The 18,336-nt window shown below is 36.7% G+C and overlaps 1 protein-coding gene across 5 annotated transcripts in view; it reads left to right on the forward strand.

Moving 5' to 3' along the window:
• The window catches only part of PAK1 (p21 (RAC1) activated kinase 1), a 128,119-nt gene that overhangs the window by 74,295 nt on the left and 35,488 nt on the right, over positions 1–18,336 (forward strand). For all 5 annotated transcript variants that reach the window (XM_016161502.2, XM_016161501.2, XM_016161500.2 and 2 more), the window contains 3 exons: positions 8,097–8,197; positions 8,704–8,851; positions 12,091–12,128. In XM_016161502.2, the coding sequence (XP_016016988.1) occupies positions 8,097–8,197; positions 8,704–8,851; positions 12,091–12,128 (287 nt within the window). The remainder of the gene's footprint in view (positions 1–8,096; positions 8,198–8,703; positions 8,852–12,090; positions 12,129–18,336) is intronic.

Below are 18,336 nucleotides of genomic sequence, written 5' to 3' on the forward strand. Positions count from 1 at the left end.
CTAACAGGTCTGGGTTTTCATTTGGAGATTATGAAAATGTTCCAAAACTGATTGTAGGATGGCTGCCCAGCTCTGTAAATATACTGAAAGCCACAGAATCATACGCTATATGGGTGAATTGTATGGTATGTGAATTATATGTCAATAAAACTTTTTTTTTTTTTTAAAGGAAGATTCCTGCCTTAAACAGGAGATAGAAGCATAACCTTCAGACATCCTTGGGAACTGAAGGAATGATCTTATGTACTGAATGGGGAGGTGGGGATCTGGATATCTGTGTTGTAGTCTTTATCATGCCGTGAATTGGCTGCCTAATTTGGGTCAAGTACTTCTCTGTAGATTTCAGTGCCTTCATCTAAAAAAATTAGTCAAACCAGTAGACATATACAGTCTCTTACACCTTTGAAATCTTGTAATTATATAGAGGAGATATTATAAAGATGAAGTTGGATCAGATTGTATATGTAGGTAAAAAGAATCTAGGCCATTGTAAAGTACTTGAATTCGTGATAAAGCAATAAACCCAGAGGTTCTTCTGGAAATCCTTATTGATCTTGGGTCAAATCTGGTCTGAAAACAAATCTCTTTGCTTAAGATCAGAGCTATATCATTAAATTCAAAGCATAGAGGTAAAAAGCATAGTTATAAGAAGTTCTTGTGAAATGACTTAGTAACCTCTCTTGCATTCCCTAGCTTTAGAAGTAACCTGTGCTTTGAACACATAGGTTTCACCCATTTGCTTTAAGAGCCTGGACGGCCATAATTAATGCATACACCAGAATGAAATAAGATTTTTTTCCTTTTGTCTGGAACCTTTGTTCAGCTTGATTTTGTATTTGTTGATTTTGCCATTTAACCGATAAACATTTATTGACCTGCTGCTTTGTGCTTAATTTAGTCCTAGCAGGACACACAGCAGCATAGGCACTTTGAAGTGTTATGCCCTTCATAAAATATTTGAAGTTTTATACCAGCTGCATAGAGAAATGGTTTAGTAATGGACATAGAGAACCTAGATCAAGTTCTGCTTCGTTATTTTTATTATTATTAAAAATTATTGGGGTCACATTGATCAACAAAATCCAATAAGTTTCAAGTGTACAATTCAACAGTATGTCATATATATATCACATTGTGTGTGTTCACTGCCCATAGTTGTATTTCTTCCCATCACCATATATTTGATCCCTTTTCCCCCTATCTACCTCGGCCCTCCCCTCCATCCCTCTGATAACAACTAGTCCACTGTCCATATGTCTCTGTTTGTCATGTTTGTTTGTTGTCTTTAGGTTTATATCCCACATATGAGTTATATGTAGTTTTCAACTTTTTCTCTCTGACTTATTTCTCTTAGCATGATTGTCTCAAGATCCATCCATGTTGTCGCAAATGGCAGTATTTCATCTTCTTATAGCTGAGTAATGTTCCACTGTACGTATGTACCACATTTTCTTTATCTAATCATCTATTATAGGACACTTCAATTGCTTCCATGTCTTGGCCACCATGAATAATGCTATGAACATTGGTGTGCATATATCTTTTAGGATAAATGTTTTCCAGGTTTTTGGGCAAATACTCAGTAGAAAGATTGCTGGATCATATGGTAGTTCAAGTCTTGGTTTTTTGAGGAACTTCCATACTGTTTTCCATAACGGCTGTACTAATTTGCAATTCCACCAGCAGTATAAAGATTTCCTTTTTCTTCACATCCTCTCCAACACTTGTTACTCCTTGTCCTGTTGATAATAGCCACTCTAACAGGTGTGGGATGGTATCTCATTGTGGTTTTGATTTGCATTTCCCTAATAGCTAGTGAAGTTATCTTTTCATATATCCGTTGGCCGTTTGTATGTCTTTTTGGGAGAAATGTCTGTTCAGGTCCTCTGCCCATTTTTAAATTAGATTGTTTTGTTGTTGTTGAGTTTTATGAATTCTTTGTATATTTTGCATATTAAGCCCTTAATTGAGTCCTATTTCTGGCATTTACTAACTCTGTGATTTTATTTCACTTCTTACCTATTTACTTTAATCCCAATGTCCTCATTGGTAAAGTGGGAATAATCATGATTTTTATCTACTCCATATCATTAGTAGGCATTTGCCATTTAACATAGTGGGTATAAAAGTATTTTCTAAACTTTTAGAACACTGTACAAATATGAAGGCTTTTTTTTTTAATGGAAACCTCATTTCTTGTTTTATTTGATACAACACTCATTATCAGTTGGCGAGTCTAAGACTTAGAGAAAAGTAAATTGCTCAAGGTTTCACAGCTGGAAAGTAGCAAGAATGAATGTGCAATAAGTCTTCCTAACATATCTGTTACATCCTAGAATACTATCTCTGTTAGTCGCTCTCAACCCAACTTACACATCTAACTCACTTGTAGTGTTTTTAAAAAATGTAGATACCTGGGTTTCACCCAGACTTGTGGAACCAGAATTTCCAGAGGGGTTGTTATGGGTCTCTAAGCAGATTTGGGAGATGAGAAAGAGGAGTTCTCTCTGGGCTGTGGTAGTGGCCGAGATTTTATTTGGCGATTGGTAGATATCTGTGGGCATTACATAATGCTGACCTCCAGCATGGCTTCAGTGTTTACCTGGGGGAATGCATATATGACTGGAAGAAGCTGTCATTGAGGGATTGTAATAGGTGGCCCTGAGTTGCAGAATTCCATGTGGGAAAGCCTGGTTCCTGTGGTTAAGATCTGAAGCCTTCGGTTTATTCTAAGAAGTCCTGCAGCATTTCATTTGGAATCTTTTTCTGGCTACATTTTCACAATCAAAGTGGAATTCTCCGAGCTTGGGAAGTGTTTAGCAAAGTTAATTTTAAAACTGGACTATGTCAGTGTTTATCTTTCCAAGTCTGTTTTACTGCCTTGGGCTCAGATTAGCTCAGCTGAACCAATGAGAGGTGCTTCTTAAAAATAAATCTTAAAAAAAAGAAAACAAAAAAGTAAGGCCAATGGCTCGTGCTGAAACTTGGCTGGCTGAATACAGCAACGTGGGATTTTGCAATGTCAGCCTTATTGCTCATGTAATCAGACAGCTGAATGGACTAGGCCAGAGATAGGGTTAAACTTATGATGGGTGAGGTTGTAAGCTTCTTTTTCTACTTTATTTCCTCAAGCCTGTCATCTCTAGTTACATGAAATCAGGATGATTCTTCTTTCTCCTAAGCCAGTTTTCTGTCTCATTGAGTAGGCTGGAAAATTTTACTTGACACTTTTTTTTTCTTTTTTCCTCCATCCCTCCATCCTTCTCTCTCTCCCTCCCTCCCTTTCTTCAATTTAAACAACAAACATTTCTTATATCACAGTTTTTGAGGGTCAGGAATCCCGGGCAGATCTGACCCAGGTATCTCATTAGGTTGCAATAGAAATCTCTGACACTGTCTTATGTTAATGGTAACTCATGTCTGTAAAGCTCTTTCGCTTACAAAGCACATACATTTTCTTTATTAGAGCCTTAAAATAATAACAATAATAAAAATATAGTAATAACAAAGAGTAATAACACAACAGGAATAACCATAAAATAGTAACAACCTTAACCCAGCTACTATTATTATTTGGGCCATGATTTTGGTCCTCAAGAAGCTTACACTTTGGGTTAGGAGGTAAGTCTCAAAAACAACGAGGAATCATCTAAGACAGGAGATGATGAATGCCTGGTAGTGTGTCAGACTCAATGTCTTGGGGTCTCCCAGAGGGAGGAAAGGTCAGGAAATTCATTCTGGAAGAAGTGGGACTTTAACCAGCCTTTGAAAGATGGCTAAATGTTTAACAGGGAGAATGAAAGGAAGATCATTCTAAGCAAGGAGAAGAAAAAGTGAACAAAACCTTGGAGATGGGAATATGGGAGGTATGTGCAAAAGTTGCAGAGTGAAGAGTGGCCTGTGGAAGCGGAGCTACCTTTAGCATTATTCTGTATGTTTTTGTGTTAAATGATTCCATGTCCTTGGGGCTCTTTTCTATAGACTACTCATCCTCTGAGCCACTCTCTTTCTATGTCTCTATTCCCAAAGTTCCTTTTGTATTTGATATTCCATACCTGTGATGGTATGTTGTATAGTATATTAATAACGTGTAGTGGAAATATGGAAAAATATAAGGTATATAAAATAAAAATCTGAAGAAAAGAAAAATAACATAATTGTTTTTTACACTCTTTAAAGAGACTTGATCAGAGGGAATTTAGGAACAGAAAGCAATTTACAAAATCCTGTAACATGTATCATGCATTCTAGCTATGAGTAAGAGGTGAATTTGTTATAAGTGATGGCTCAATTTGGGCCCTGGTAAATCCATAAACTTTCATCTGTTACAGCAGCTGCTTGTTGAAGAGAAATTGTCAAGTGCATAAATAGCTTAAACACTAGCAATTGGCATATAGGCAAATGATTCTCATTAAGATACTGAGGAAAGAACTTTGGGAATCAGACTTGGGTTCAAATTCCAGCTCTTATTAGCTATATGAGCTTAAGCAAATTATTTCACTGTTCGTTCGTTTGTTTGGTTCTTCATCTGGAAAATGACAGTAGTAATAATCTCATAGGATTGTACTAATTAAGGAAAATAATGTGCATTATGGTATCTTATACATGGTAAATTCTTATTTAATGATATTTCTTCTCATTGTACTAAAGTATGTTTTCTTGATTTAACTTGAAATTCTTTAGGGGAGGTAAAGTAGTAGTTTGGAAAGGGCCTTGGCTTTGAAGCCAGACTTTTTGGTTTTGTGTTTATGAAAGTCAGGTCAGAGCTGGTAAGAATGCAATATTTATTCCTGCTCTGGAGAGAATTTGCATGTCTTAGGCAGATGCCTTAGATGCCTTGCCAGGTTGAGTTTGGTGTCTGGTCATTTGTCTCTCTCTGCATTCACTGACAGATCATCTGTTTTGTTCCAGGCATGTACTAGCCATTGGGGGTCTATGATGAGTTGGACATGGCCCCTGCACTGGAACTCAGTCTGGTGGGGGGATAAACCCTTAAAATAGGCAATTACTATAATGGTGCTATAAGAACAGAGGAGAGGGTGAAGAATTGCCCAACCGAGAGATCAGGAAGAACTTCACAGAAGAGATGACCTTTAATCTGAGACTTGAAAAGGATATATAGAAGGCTTTGTGTGGTGAGGTGGCAAGGGAAGGGAAAGAGAAAGGCACGATTTATAGGCAAAGGAAGTAGTTTAGAACATGTGAAGAGGTACGAAAGAGCCCATTATGTTTGGTGAACCATAACTGGTTCAGTGTAGTTGGTGTAGAATGTATGAAACTTAAGTATTGGGAAATGAAAAAGAGGGTACAAGTTGGTAGAGCAGAGCTTCTCAAACTTTTAAACAAAAAATAGACTTTTTGTTGTTGTTGTTGTTAGAACAGTTTTAGGTTCACAGCAAAATTGAGTGGAAGGTATACAGATTACCTAATACTTCCTGCCCCTTCATGTACTAGCCTTCCCCACAATCAACATCTCATACCAATGTGGAAAATTTGTTATGATCAAACCTACATCAACATACCATATTCACCGTAAGTCCATATGTTACATTAAGATTGACTCTTGGTATTGTACATTCTATGAATTTGAACAATGTATAAAGACATATATCCATCATTACAGTATCATACAGAATAGTTTTATTGACCTAAAATTCCTCTGTGCTCTGCTGATTCAGCCCTCCTTGCCCCCATTCCCTGGCAAACACTTATCCTTATACTGTCTCCGTAGTTTTACCTTTTCCAGAATGTCATATAATTGGAATCATACAGTATGTAGTCTTTTCAGTTTAGTTTCTTTCACCTAGTAATATGTATTTAAGATTTCTCTTTTCATGGTTTGATAGTTCATTTCTTTTTAGTGCTGAATACTATTCCATTTTCTGAATACACCATAGTTTATCTACTCATCTACTGAAGAAAATCTGGATTGCTTCTGAGTTTTGGCAGTTATGAATAAGCTGCTAAAATATCTGTGTGCAAGTTTTTGAACATAAATTTTCAGCTTATTTGGGTAAATAAATATCAAGGAGTGCAATCGCTTGATCACATAGCAAAAGTATATTTAGTTTTGTAAGGAACTGCCAACCTGTCTTCCAAAGCAACTATACCATTTTGTATTCCCCCTGGCAAAGAATAAAAGTTTTTGTTGCTCCACATCCTTGTCAACATTTGGTGTTGTCAGTTTTAGATTTTGGCCATTCTAATAGATATGTAGTGTTATTTCATTGTTTTAATTTGCAGTTCCCTAATGACATGTTATGGTGAGCACCTTTTGCATCTGTATATTTTTTTTGATGATGTGTGTACTCAGGTCTTTTGCCCATTTTATTAATTGGGTTGTTTTTTTATTGTTGTGTTTTAAGAGTTCTTTGTATGCCTTAGATAATAGTTCTCTATTAGATATATCTTTTACAAATATTTTCTCTCTGTAGTTTGTCTTCTCATTTTTTTGATTCTCAAACTTTTATATGCATGTGAATCATTTGGGATTGTATTAAAATTCAGATACTGATTCAGTAGGTCTAGGATGGAGCTCAAAATTCCACATTTCTAATAGTCTCCCAAGTGATACAGATGCTGCTTTGAATGGCAAGGCTATAGATCACCCTGGCTGTTGTTCGTGTTGGAGAAGACCAGAAATCAGGTGACAAGTTGCTGTTAGAATGATTCAGGCCACAGAAACAAAGCCTAAAATAGGGTGGAGGCAATGAAGATGGAGAAAAGTGGATAAATAGGATCACTGTATTGAAGATAAAATTATTGATGATGTGGCGGCTGGAATTCATTGGGAGAGAGAGGGGAGAGAACATAATCATGAGCAGTTAGCAGTCCACGAAAGGCTGAATGACAGAATAGAAAATCTTAGAGCTAGGAGTCTGAAAACCTCAATTATGGTCCCAGATCTGCTTCTAATTTGGACAGGTTACTTAACTTCTTAGAACCTCTGTTTATTTTGTCAAATGGGTATTATACTCAGTGCCCTGCTTGTCACAGTTGTTTTGAGACTGTAGTGAACTAATACACGTCAAAGTGCTTTGTGAAACCTAAAGCATGATACAGATGATACACATACAAAACTGATGACTCTATTTCCAAATAAAGTCACATTCTGAGGTACCATGAGTTAAAACATAAGATTTGGGCGGGGGGTGGGGGGGTGGGGTGGGGCACAGTTTAACCCCTTTTAAGGGTACTTCAGTGTTTCAACTCCTTAAATATTGAATTTTTTTTCTGCCAGGTCAGCAGGACCATAGTGAACATCTACCTTGTGCAAGACTCTTGATGGGAGAGGGATGATTACAAGTATTTGGGCTTACTGATCCTTTAAGGTCCTAGTCTAGGGAGGCAGTATAGCATAGTGGTTTAGAGCTCAGTCTCTGACCAGACTGCCTGGGTTTGGGTCTGGGAGCTGCCATTACTAACAATGTGATCTTGGGCAAGTAACTTAATCTCTGTGCTTCAGATTTTTAACTGCCAAATAAGGATAATAGTACCTAACTGATTGGGTTGCTGTGAGGCTAAAGTGAATTAATACATGTAAAGAACTTTAACCCTTGCCTGGTAAGCACCTGATAAAATATTGGTGATTTTCGTTATTAAAACAACTTTCAAATATACAATGCTATAATTTAGAGAACCTTGAAGCAGCTCATAATCAAGGACCAAACAAGTAGGATGCAGTTGATAGAAGGTAGGATGTCAGGGCTGGAAGTGTCTTTAGAGACAATCTACTCAAGCCTTCTCTTCTTACAGCTAGGGATACCAGGGTTCAGAAAAGAAAGTAACTTTCCCTGGATCAAATGGCTCATTAGTAATAGAACCAGGACTATTAACCTAACAAATGTTTTTTCTGCTCCTTCCTTATTTGAGTTTGACAAAAAATTAAATCTTTAATCATCCATTGAGCATCTACTCCAATCTAAGTCCAGCTTTAGGTTCTGTATACACATATGTGAAGTAAACAGTCTTGGGCTTCTAAAGGAACCTACGGGTCAACAAAGAGCTAGATAAGCCTAAAAATGTAATAATGTTTCTTGTTGTTGTTGTTGTTGTTTTTACTTTTCCCTGTTTTTGTTTTTTTTTTTTTTTTTCAGCAAATAAAAAGAAGGAGAAGGAACGGCCAGAGATTTCTCTTCCTTCAGATTTCGAGCACACAATTCACGTTGGTTTTGATGCCGTCACAGGGGAGTTTACAGTAAGTCATGGGTCACAGAAAAGCCTTTGGTCTTTCCGAGTTCTGGCTATGCACTATTAGATTTTATCCTTTCTAGTCTTCCTAATGCCTCTGTCTTTGCCTGAGATCCTCATTACTATCTTATTATGCTCATGAGAGGGACACTTTCCTCATCTCCAGAACTGTACCAAAGAAACCTTTGAATTTTCATTCTTTAAGTAGAGCTCCTTTAAGTGGCCCCTTGGCATCAGGCTCTGTGCTGGGCACTGATGATACAGAGACAAATCAGATATGATTTCTGCTCTAAAGGAAAAATAATAGCCTGGTGAAAGAGCAAAAATCTCAAATGAGCAATACAATGAGATAAATATTATAAAAGAGGCTTGTGAAGTACTCTGAGAGTATAGAGAAAAAGGAGTGACTAAATCTGTCTTTAGGTGCTAGCAAGTATCAGAGTAAACTCAGATTTTCCTTTTGGGTTCCCTGTCACTGTGTCTTCCTGACAACCTTGTGTGTCTCTCTAATAGGGGATGCCAGAGCAGTGGGCCCGCTTACTTCAGACATCAAATATCACTAAGTCGGAGCAGAAGAAAAACCCACAGGCTGTTCTGGATGTATTGGAATTCTATAACTCAAAGAAGACGTCCAACAGTCAGAAGTACATGAGCTTTACAGGTATAAGGATTATGTCTAGTGCAGTCTAGGAATAAAAGGATTTTCATCTTGATGGAAAAGCTCCACATGCCTGTTAGTGTGGGATGAGAGAAGAAAAGTATTGGAAAGAGTGGAGATGGTACTTTCACTAAGATGGAATTTTGGAATTTGAGAGCCAAGATGATAGAGTTTTATATCACATTTACATCTTTGCTCTGAAACTGCACGTTTAAAAAGGTAACATGAAATTATATATAAAGCACATCGACTGTGTGCTACAACTAAATTGTGACACTCGCTAGGTTCTAATAGTCATTTCATTTTTTTGAGCCTCAAATTGGAAATAATAATTCCTATCTCTAGATGTTACAGTGAAGAATAAATGAATTCATCAATGTGAAAGTCCTTTATAGATTATAAACAGCACCGTGGAAACGTAGCTGTCATCATCATTATCTTTAATAACGTTAAGTTATTTAATAACACATTTAATGTGTATCTTTTAAGCAGGCAAGCCCAATTTCTTCCTCATGGCACTAATTTTTATCAGTCAAATAAAAAACAGGTTAGTAATAATATTCTTTATATACCCTCTTTCTGTATAAGGGACTTTGTTTTCCAGAGTTGTTTTTAATAGCAATATTGGGATTAGAAGCCGTGTCTCCTGATTCCTGTGCCAGCACCCTTTGAATTTACTATGTGCCTCTAGTAACTTTATTGGAGAACCTCCTTACATAGCTGAGAGATTTTTCTTTTCCTAGATAAGTTACAAGAAGGCCTACATTTCTGGAAACTTTTATATATAATCTTAGAATGTTAGAGCAAGAAATGTTCTTCGTGTATCATTCCAGTTCCCCCTTGTTTTGCAGACATTAAAGGCAAAAGAGGCCTTTCTAATGTGGCTAAATTAGTAGCAGAGCTGGTCTCTTAACCCTGAGTCTGGTGTTCTTTCCAGAGTTCATGCTGTTTTTTTCAAAGGGCAGTACTGTTGGGGAAGGTGAGAACCAGGATGAACTAGGTAATTTTGAAGGACGCTTTCCCCAGTAAGTATCTGGCTTGTATCAGAGGGCACAGATGGTGAGGATGACAGATTGCAGCTTTGCTCCTTCTGCCATGGCAGTGCCCAGGAGAGGGTCATGCATGTTCCCAGCAGTACTTCCTTCTTCACGTCTGGCCCCGCTGGGTCTGTCTTACTTTTCCCATTGAAGGACTGGGTCATTCCAAGGAGGAATTAGGGTTGAGAGGTACTGGGCGCCAAGATTTCTAGTCAGGAGATTAGAGCTTGTATTTTAGGGAGTTTGTCATGGAGATGTGAGATTAGAAGCTGGCTTTGAAAGCCTTAGCAGCTAAGTCTTTGAAAGAATTTCTGTTTTTATGTGTACATGTGTATAGATGTGTATAAATGGTAAATATGTATATGGAAGCATAGCTCTGAGTTTGCATGTGTTTGGAATTAAAGTCTACTTATGTATTTATAAATGATGATGCATGATTACATGTAAAGATATATACATTCAGGTAATTGTGTATATGTTCATCTGTGCACATATACAATTATGTGTGTGCACGTGTGCGTGTGCATGCACACATACATGCATGCATGCAGGATTTTTAATTTTCTAGAAGTTAAAGACCAGGGCCAGCTCTAGGCAAAACTGTATATTTGATACAGTTTATTTTTAATTCCCTTTCCTATTTCCCCTTTTCTCATCCTATTATGATAACACTACCTTAATTTCTTTGTAAAAGGATTATCTGTTTGATTCTCATAATGGCCTGTCGGGTTGGTAGGGCAAATTATTCCCATTTTATAGACTCAGAAATTAATTACACTTAGAGAGAAACTAAATGACTGATATGTAATGGAAGTATGTTTTAAACTTGGTCCCTTAAACCCTTTGCTGTCTATAACCTGAACATAATCCTTATGCCAATCTTTTTTGTCAAGTTTTCTGTTTTTTTAAGCACTTTATTTTCTGTACCAATTAGTAGTTATTGTGATAGGCAACACCAGAACATCCAGTCCTCAAAAGCACTAGCAGTACATAAGACTGGGGGTATTGCAGTGAAGGCATAGTATTATGCTTTGTTTTGCCTAAGCTGATGTCCTCTCAGACAAGAAAAACAAGTGAATTATGTTTAAAGTATATCCTGAATAGATTTCCTCAGGGTACACCTGGCTTTTCAGGGTTTGTTTTAAGAACATGCTGTCACATCTAGTGGGTTCGTTATTTGTCATAGGACTGACAAAGCTGTACATGGCACTCCCTTGTGTATTGGATTGGGGATCTTGGACTTCTCTGGGCTTGGTTTTTGTTGAGAAATATGTTGGATTTAGTAGAGATATTTCTTCTCCTAATTCCATTGGCGGCGAACCACTGAAGTCACTTTCTTCTTGGATCTTTAGGACTCAGAATAAAACTGAACACAATATTTGTTTTTTAAACTTATTTTCTTGCTAAGATCTTCATTGGGTGTATGTTTCATATTTCATTAAGTCTAAGGTATCATTGATTTTAAGATGTACCATTATTTTATGTACCACTAAAGGAAAAATGGTTGCCAATTAAAACATGAATTACTTTTGATTGTGGGACACATCTCTGTTTCAGAAATGTTAATGTAAAAAAATGTACATTTCCAAATAAATGAAATATAATAATTGTCTCATTGAGGGAGCTTGAATCTATTATTAGAACCAAGACCCTGCCTTTAATGAGATTTAACATGTTTAATGCTTCTCTTTTCCTAAGCCTTAGTCTTTCTCTTTGTGGGGGAATAGATATGTATGGAGTCTCTTTTGTAAAGCCGAAGCTGTAGGCTGGTAGTAATTTGTTATGGATAGCTCAGGACCTTGCAAACCATGAGTTTTTTCCCTTTCTTTTAGACTGCATGAGATTTCCTTGACCATTCAAGCCTGATGATGATATATTTGGTGATGTGGATACAGTTCTAGCATCGTATTTAGAATTTGACCAGGATTCAAATCTTGACTCTTATATAACCTGTGTGTACCCTGGGCAAATTACTTAACATTTCTGTACTTCAGTTTCCAAATCTATAATAGTACGCAGAACTATAATGAGGATTTAAGGAGGTAAAGTGTATAACGTACTGAGCATGGTGTTGGGCCCATAGTACCAGTAAAACTGTTATTCTTTGAGCTTGGCAAGTGCTTGACTAGATAGTTTTCCTTCACTCCCAAGAATAGATTGACTGATTGTTTACTGACTGAGTCCCATGTCTTTTTTTCTTTACAGATAAATTAGCTGAGGATTATAATTCTTCTAACACTTTGGTAAGTCTTTATTTCCTCTATTCTAATCTTGGCAGGTATGGTGGTTAGGGAACAAGACAGTGTGGTAGATGCAGTGCCTGGGCTGAGAGGGACTCATTTGGCCACTCCCCTGGGCCTCAGAGTTCCTATCTATACAGTAAAGAAATTGAACTTAATAAACAGTAGGTATTCCTTCTAACTTTAATTTTTTAATGTTCTAGAAATCTTAACCTTGGAATCAGAAAAAAAAACTAGCTTTTAGGCTCAGTGTTTTAATTGTAGCTTTGAACCTTAGGAAAGCCAATTTGCCTTTCTGAGTTTGAGTTTTTTTCTTTTTCTTTTTCTTTTTTTTCCTCCTCTTTAATTCCTCTTTCTCCCCACTTCCACCTCTGACCTATGGATGTTGCTGTTTCTCCTTATGAACTGGATCTCTGAAGGCGAGGCGTCTCCTCCCACATGCTCTCAGTGTGCACCTGGGGCCTAGCGCTACTGGGGGAGGGGGCCTGGAAGCATTTGGGGGGCCTGGCACACCCGGGGTATGGTCCATGGCTCCACCTGGGTCACAAACCCAGGACCTTCTGCGTGTAAAGCAGACATGTTAACCACTCCACTATGGAGCCACCCCCTTGAGTTTTTTCATCAATCAAAAGAGGATGATACACTTTGCCTTACGTGAGCATGCCTTCAAAAACCTGAATTTAGAAGAGAATTTCATTTCTTTAATTGGTAGGGTGTACAAAATCAGGATTAGGACTAAATGCTGAAGGGAACAGATTCCGTTCATTTAAGGTCATTCATTCTGTTCTCTGAAGTTGTAGTGAATGCCCTGTCTCTTGAAGGAATGTTATAGGGATCATTGATAAATTGGCTGGAGTAAAACTAGATAACCTCAAAGGTCCCTCTCTACCTCTTTCAACTTACAAATTCTGCTTTCTAGAGTAGGTAAAATGAGATGTTGATGTGTTTGAAGGGGTCTTTAAATAGTAAGCTGTGATATGTATTAGAGAATACTGCTATTCTTTATACTGGATGTTGTCTTTTGTATAAAGGTGGTTATGTCATATTGATTTACTAAACATCTGTAAAGCCCCTACTCTTTGCCAGGTCTTATGGAGAAATGGCAGTATAGGGATGAGTCCCAACTCCTAATGATCTCGTAGTCTTGTGAGTGACATAAAGGCACAAATAAGCAGTTTATAGTGAAGTGTGCTAAGATTTTATGAGGCCAGGGGCTATGTCTGATTTGTTAATTTCTGTGTCCATGGCATCGGGCAAGTAACCGCTTACTGATTACAATGTTGGATATATAGAAGAAAGTTTCTTGGTGATAAGGCAGAGCTGAATGAGTTAGTTATCTAGGGCAAGAATTAAGAAGAGACGAGGGTAATTCAGGCAGAGACTGAATGCATAGCATGTGCCAAGACAAGGAGGTTCACAAGGTATGCTTTGTACAGAGAAATGCAAGTAGTTTGTTATGATTGGAATGTGAAATGTGAAGGAACTAGAAGTGGGTGACAAAGAGGAGCAATAAACAAGTCAGACCATGTAGGAGTTCTGTCTTCAAGGTAATGGAAAGCTGTTAGAAATTTTAAGCGGGGGAGTAGTAAAGTTCTAATCTAATATTGAGTCAATATTAAAATACTTTGAACCATGATTCCAGCATGGGGATTGGTTTACTCTGAGTCATTTGTACTGTTATCAATTATAAAAAATGTTCACATGTCTAGTGCCTTACATCATACTGGATCTTTTCTTATTCACTATTTCTTTTAATCCTCACAGGAGTGTAATGAAGTGGGTTATTAACTTTCTTTTGTAGACGATAAAACTGAAATTGAGAAGGGTTAATAGCAACAGGTATCAGATTCCCAGTTTGCATTATTTTCCCCTTATTTATTTTTTAATCAAGTGGAAGAGATGTAATTACAAGATAGAGAAGAATTTGGAAATGTTAAGATCTTTTGGAGTTTCTTACTATTATTGAACAGTAAATTGTTGAAGAAGGGGCTTGAACAAAGTTGAGCTGGCTCAGATATCTTTATGCTTTTATAGGAGGAGTGACAGCTGTCATATATTGAATGGCTAATATGTGCCAGGCACTGTGCTAATAACTTTATGTACATTACCATATTTGGTCCTCACAATTACCTTGTGAAGAAAGTATTGTTTCTCTTTCATAGGTAGAAAAACAAACTTTCCTAAAGACTCATAATTAGCTGTTGTGGCACAATTAGACTATAACTAGGGTCTTCTGAGTGCCAGTTCTGGATTCTTTTCACTGTGGCAGGGAATTGAGAAAGATGTCAGAGGTCTTATAAAGGAGACTGCAGTAAGTCATAGCTATGTCTTTAGTGAGGATGAGGAGCCCTGGGGCTCACACCATATGGCAGAGAGGATAACACCTGCTTGGTAAAAACCTGTACTGGTTTAGTATCTACAATTAAAACCAGTCTGTCAAGGACATTTTCTCTCCCAGTTTAAAACATTTGTCTCTGTGGCTTAGTACTCCATATTTCCTTACTATTTTTACATGGGGGTATGCCTTATATTGTGGTAGCATATCATTTTCTACAGTTTCATACAGATTATTCCACTTGACTTATGAAATAATTGGACAGAATTATTATCCCCATAACACAGATTAAGAAATTGAGATTTAGAGATTATGTGGCTTACTCCCTACCCTTGAATGAGTAAGTGGTAGAAACTAATACAAAATTCAGTTCTCCTGATCATTTATTCATTCATACTATAAATATTTACTTAGCCCCTTCTTTGTGCCCAAGTATTGGTGACACAGAAATGAATATGCACTATTTTAGTCCTTGAGGGAAAAATTAACAACAGACTAAAGGGATAAGGGCAGCAAAAGAGGTATAAATAATGTACAATGGGGGTCATATTTGATGGAGTGATTTATTTTGCCTGGTAGTACAGGGAAGTTTACACCTAGTTGCTGGACCCTAATGATTTGTTCATTTAACAAACATGATTTTTAAAGGCCTTCTGGGTCTAAAATTCTTTTATTTGTGGCTCATTGGTCCTAGATCTCAGATGCTATGCTTTTTAGTGCCTGAAGTCTTTTTTTTTTTTTTTTAATAAAATGAACACCTACTATGAGATAGACCAGGAGTCAAGGATTGGCAAGGTTTTTGCTCTTGATCTTGCAATTTTGTGAGGAATCAGAACATGTAAACAAGGACTTGTAATGTAGTATCAGGTAAACACAGATAATGATAACAGGCAGAGAAAAAGGGCTATGCTTTCTTGTCTGAGGTGGCATGAACAAAAGCCACCTTAAGGATCTATCATCTCAGGCCAAAGAACTTGGACTTTGTGCTGGAGCTAAGGAATATTTTAAATAGGAGATTGATATAGTTGAATGTGAATTTTAGTCTAAACCAACATCTTACATTCCTCTGGAAATTAGATTAGGGTAATGGAATGAATTCATATGTTTATCTTTCTTGCTATCCCAAATTTCTTAATATCCGAGAAGGTATATTACAAAATAGATTCAAAATAGTGCTCTAAAACAAAAAGAGGACAAAAATGAACCATTGTCAGGAATTTATGGAAGATAGAAAGCAGATAAGATCATAATGATCGGAACAAAAGAAACTACAGTGTAAAGCATATGGAAGAGAAAACTCCTATGAAGATAAGAGTAGCTCCAGAGAAAATGGGCTGATAGAATATATATAAGAAGCAGGAAGGGGTCCTGGGTCATCTTCAAGGGTAAAAATTAAAATTCTGCATTTGAAACACCAGGGATGGTCTCCATCTTACAGTGAGCACGGGTAACAGAATTTTGGTTATAAGCTTAAACCAGATGACTTTCTGAAGAAAGCACACCGAGTACTTGAGGAGAGTGTGGTTTTAGGGGCCTGAGAGAAGTGGAGCAGAACCTGAGTTAAGTACAGGTCTCTACAGCAGGTATAAAAAGGGGAAAAAAATAGCTCTGAAGTGGAAGAAAATATACTGAATTTCTTCATTCCAAGAGTAAATTTCTTATACTTTTGATAACTGGGAGGGGAGAAATCTCTACCTTATGTGCTCTTTCATGCCAGTGATGCTTGCCAGTAACCACATCTCCATAACTCATATACAGACTACGTCAGACCTCCCACTTAGAGGAGGGAACAGTGGAGAAACAGATATGCACACTGTAGGAGAAATGCATGCTAAGTACATAACACTAGTCAGTCTGGTCCTTCTCTTATAAATGTGAATGGATAGCCATGGATCTCTCGACACTGGAGGGAAACAAAGCATTAAAGAGAAGGATCAAGATAAAGAAATTAAACTGCCCCCAGAGAAAATAGATAATTCAGGAAAGAGAATTAGGGAAAAAATCTAATGTGTTAAGAGAGGTTCTATAAATGTTGCATCCACAAAAATACACTGCTATTATAGCAGAGGATAAAAAAGAATATTTAGAAATTAAAAAAATGATTAAGGAAATAAATTCACAGGGATTAAAAAACAAATGCATTTAAGGGTGAAGTAATGATATAAAGCATAAAAACATGGAAAATATGAGAATAAGGGACACAGGTGGTTTAGGCAAGGAAATTAAAAAAGAATTAGAGAGCAGAGGCACTAGAGTGAAAAAATAATCAGAAGAATAATAGAAGAAAACTCTTGAGTTAAAGAAAGGCCTGAGTCTTCAGGTGAAAGGGCCTACCAATTATCAAGTCCGATAACTGAAAAGAGACCCAAGGGTACAGGGGAAAATCTTCCAAGAGAATGTAGAACTAATGTTCCTCATTACCAATAGTGAACAAAGGAGCAATATCTTCAGATATATGAGGAAAATTATTTAGATTAAAGAATTCTATACCTAATTAAACTAGCATTCAAGCAGGAAGTCAAAATAAAGACGTGTTTGGACAAGTAAAGATATGATTTACCACTCACAGATAATCTCTGAGAGGCCAAACACCAAATAGTAATTAAAATTACTTCCAGGGTTAATGGTAATTAAGGATATTCACTTAAAAATTATTTTTACCCAAGTATTAGGTTAAAAAATCAAATAGAACTAAAATCCTTGCAATTAACAGCTGTCATGAGATATTCTTCATTCATAGGATATTCTTCGTTACTGTCTTGGCACAATCTCTGGGCTTGTCTTTGTCGATGTTCCTATTTGCTTTATGCTATGCCTTTCTCAATTGTGGTTTACTTTTACAGTTTGGTGGAGCCCATTTTCCCCATAGCTTTGAGAAAGTAAATGGGAAGTAAATATTTAATATCTTTCAGGTTTCAAAACAGAGCATCTCTTTCTACCCTCACATGTGATTAATACTTTGGCTCAGTATAAAATTCTAGGTTGAAAATAATTTTCCATTGGAATTTGGAAAACATAGTACTTTTGTCATCTAGCTTGCAACATTGGCTGCTGAGATCCAAAGCCATTTTTTTCCTGCTTCTTTGTAGCTGACTTTTTTTTCCCCACTTGGGAAGTTTGTAGCATCATCTTTGCCACCATTGTTTTGAAATTTTACAGTTATATCTCTCTATTCATCTGTTTATTTTCCAAGGTACTCTGGGAACTCTCTCAACCTAGAAACTCAAGCTTTCAGTTCTAGGAAATTTGCTTTGGTTATTTCATTGATGATTTCTTCTTTGTTTTCTTTGTTGTTGTTTTTCTCTCTCTCTGGAACTCCTTTTATTTAGATTTTACACCTCTGGGACTAATTTTCCATTTTTTCTTATATTTTCTCTATTTTCCTTGCCTTGATTTTTTTTCTAATTTTTGGGAGACTGCCTAAACTTTGTCTTTCTGTCTATTGAATTTTTCATTCATTTTCTCATGTTTAATTTCCAAGGGCTCTTTTATTTTTAAGAACTTATAGCATCCTATTCTTGTTTCCGGAATTGTTATATTTTCACTTCTCTCTGAGGAAATGAATGATAGGCTTCTTTTTTCGATGTTTTCTTCTCCCTCTCTAGTCTGTTTTTTCCTGGTATCGTTTTCCCCCTACCCTTTGTTTTGATTTCTCCCTTTTATGTTAGATATATTTCTCAGATATTTGATAACCCTTGCAGATATGCTTATATTTATGATTGGGGCACTTAAAACTTTACTAGAATTTTAAGCTTGTTGATTGTGACATTGAACTGTATACTTAAATTAAAAATTATATACTTGCAATTAAGTATATAGTTCAGTGTCTTTAATAAACTTTTAGAGTTGTACAATTATCACCATAATCTAGTTTCG

Source organism: Rousettus aegyptiacus, unplaced genomic scaffold (genome assembly GCF_014176215.1).
Source record: "Rousettus aegyptiacus isolate mRouAeg1 unplaced genomic scaffold, mRouAeg1.p scaffold_m13_p_5, whole genome shotgun sequence".
In the NCBI taxonomy this organism is placed as follows: Eukaryota; Metazoa; Chordata; class Mammalia; order Chiroptera; family Pteropodidae; genus Rousettus; species Rousettus aegyptiacus.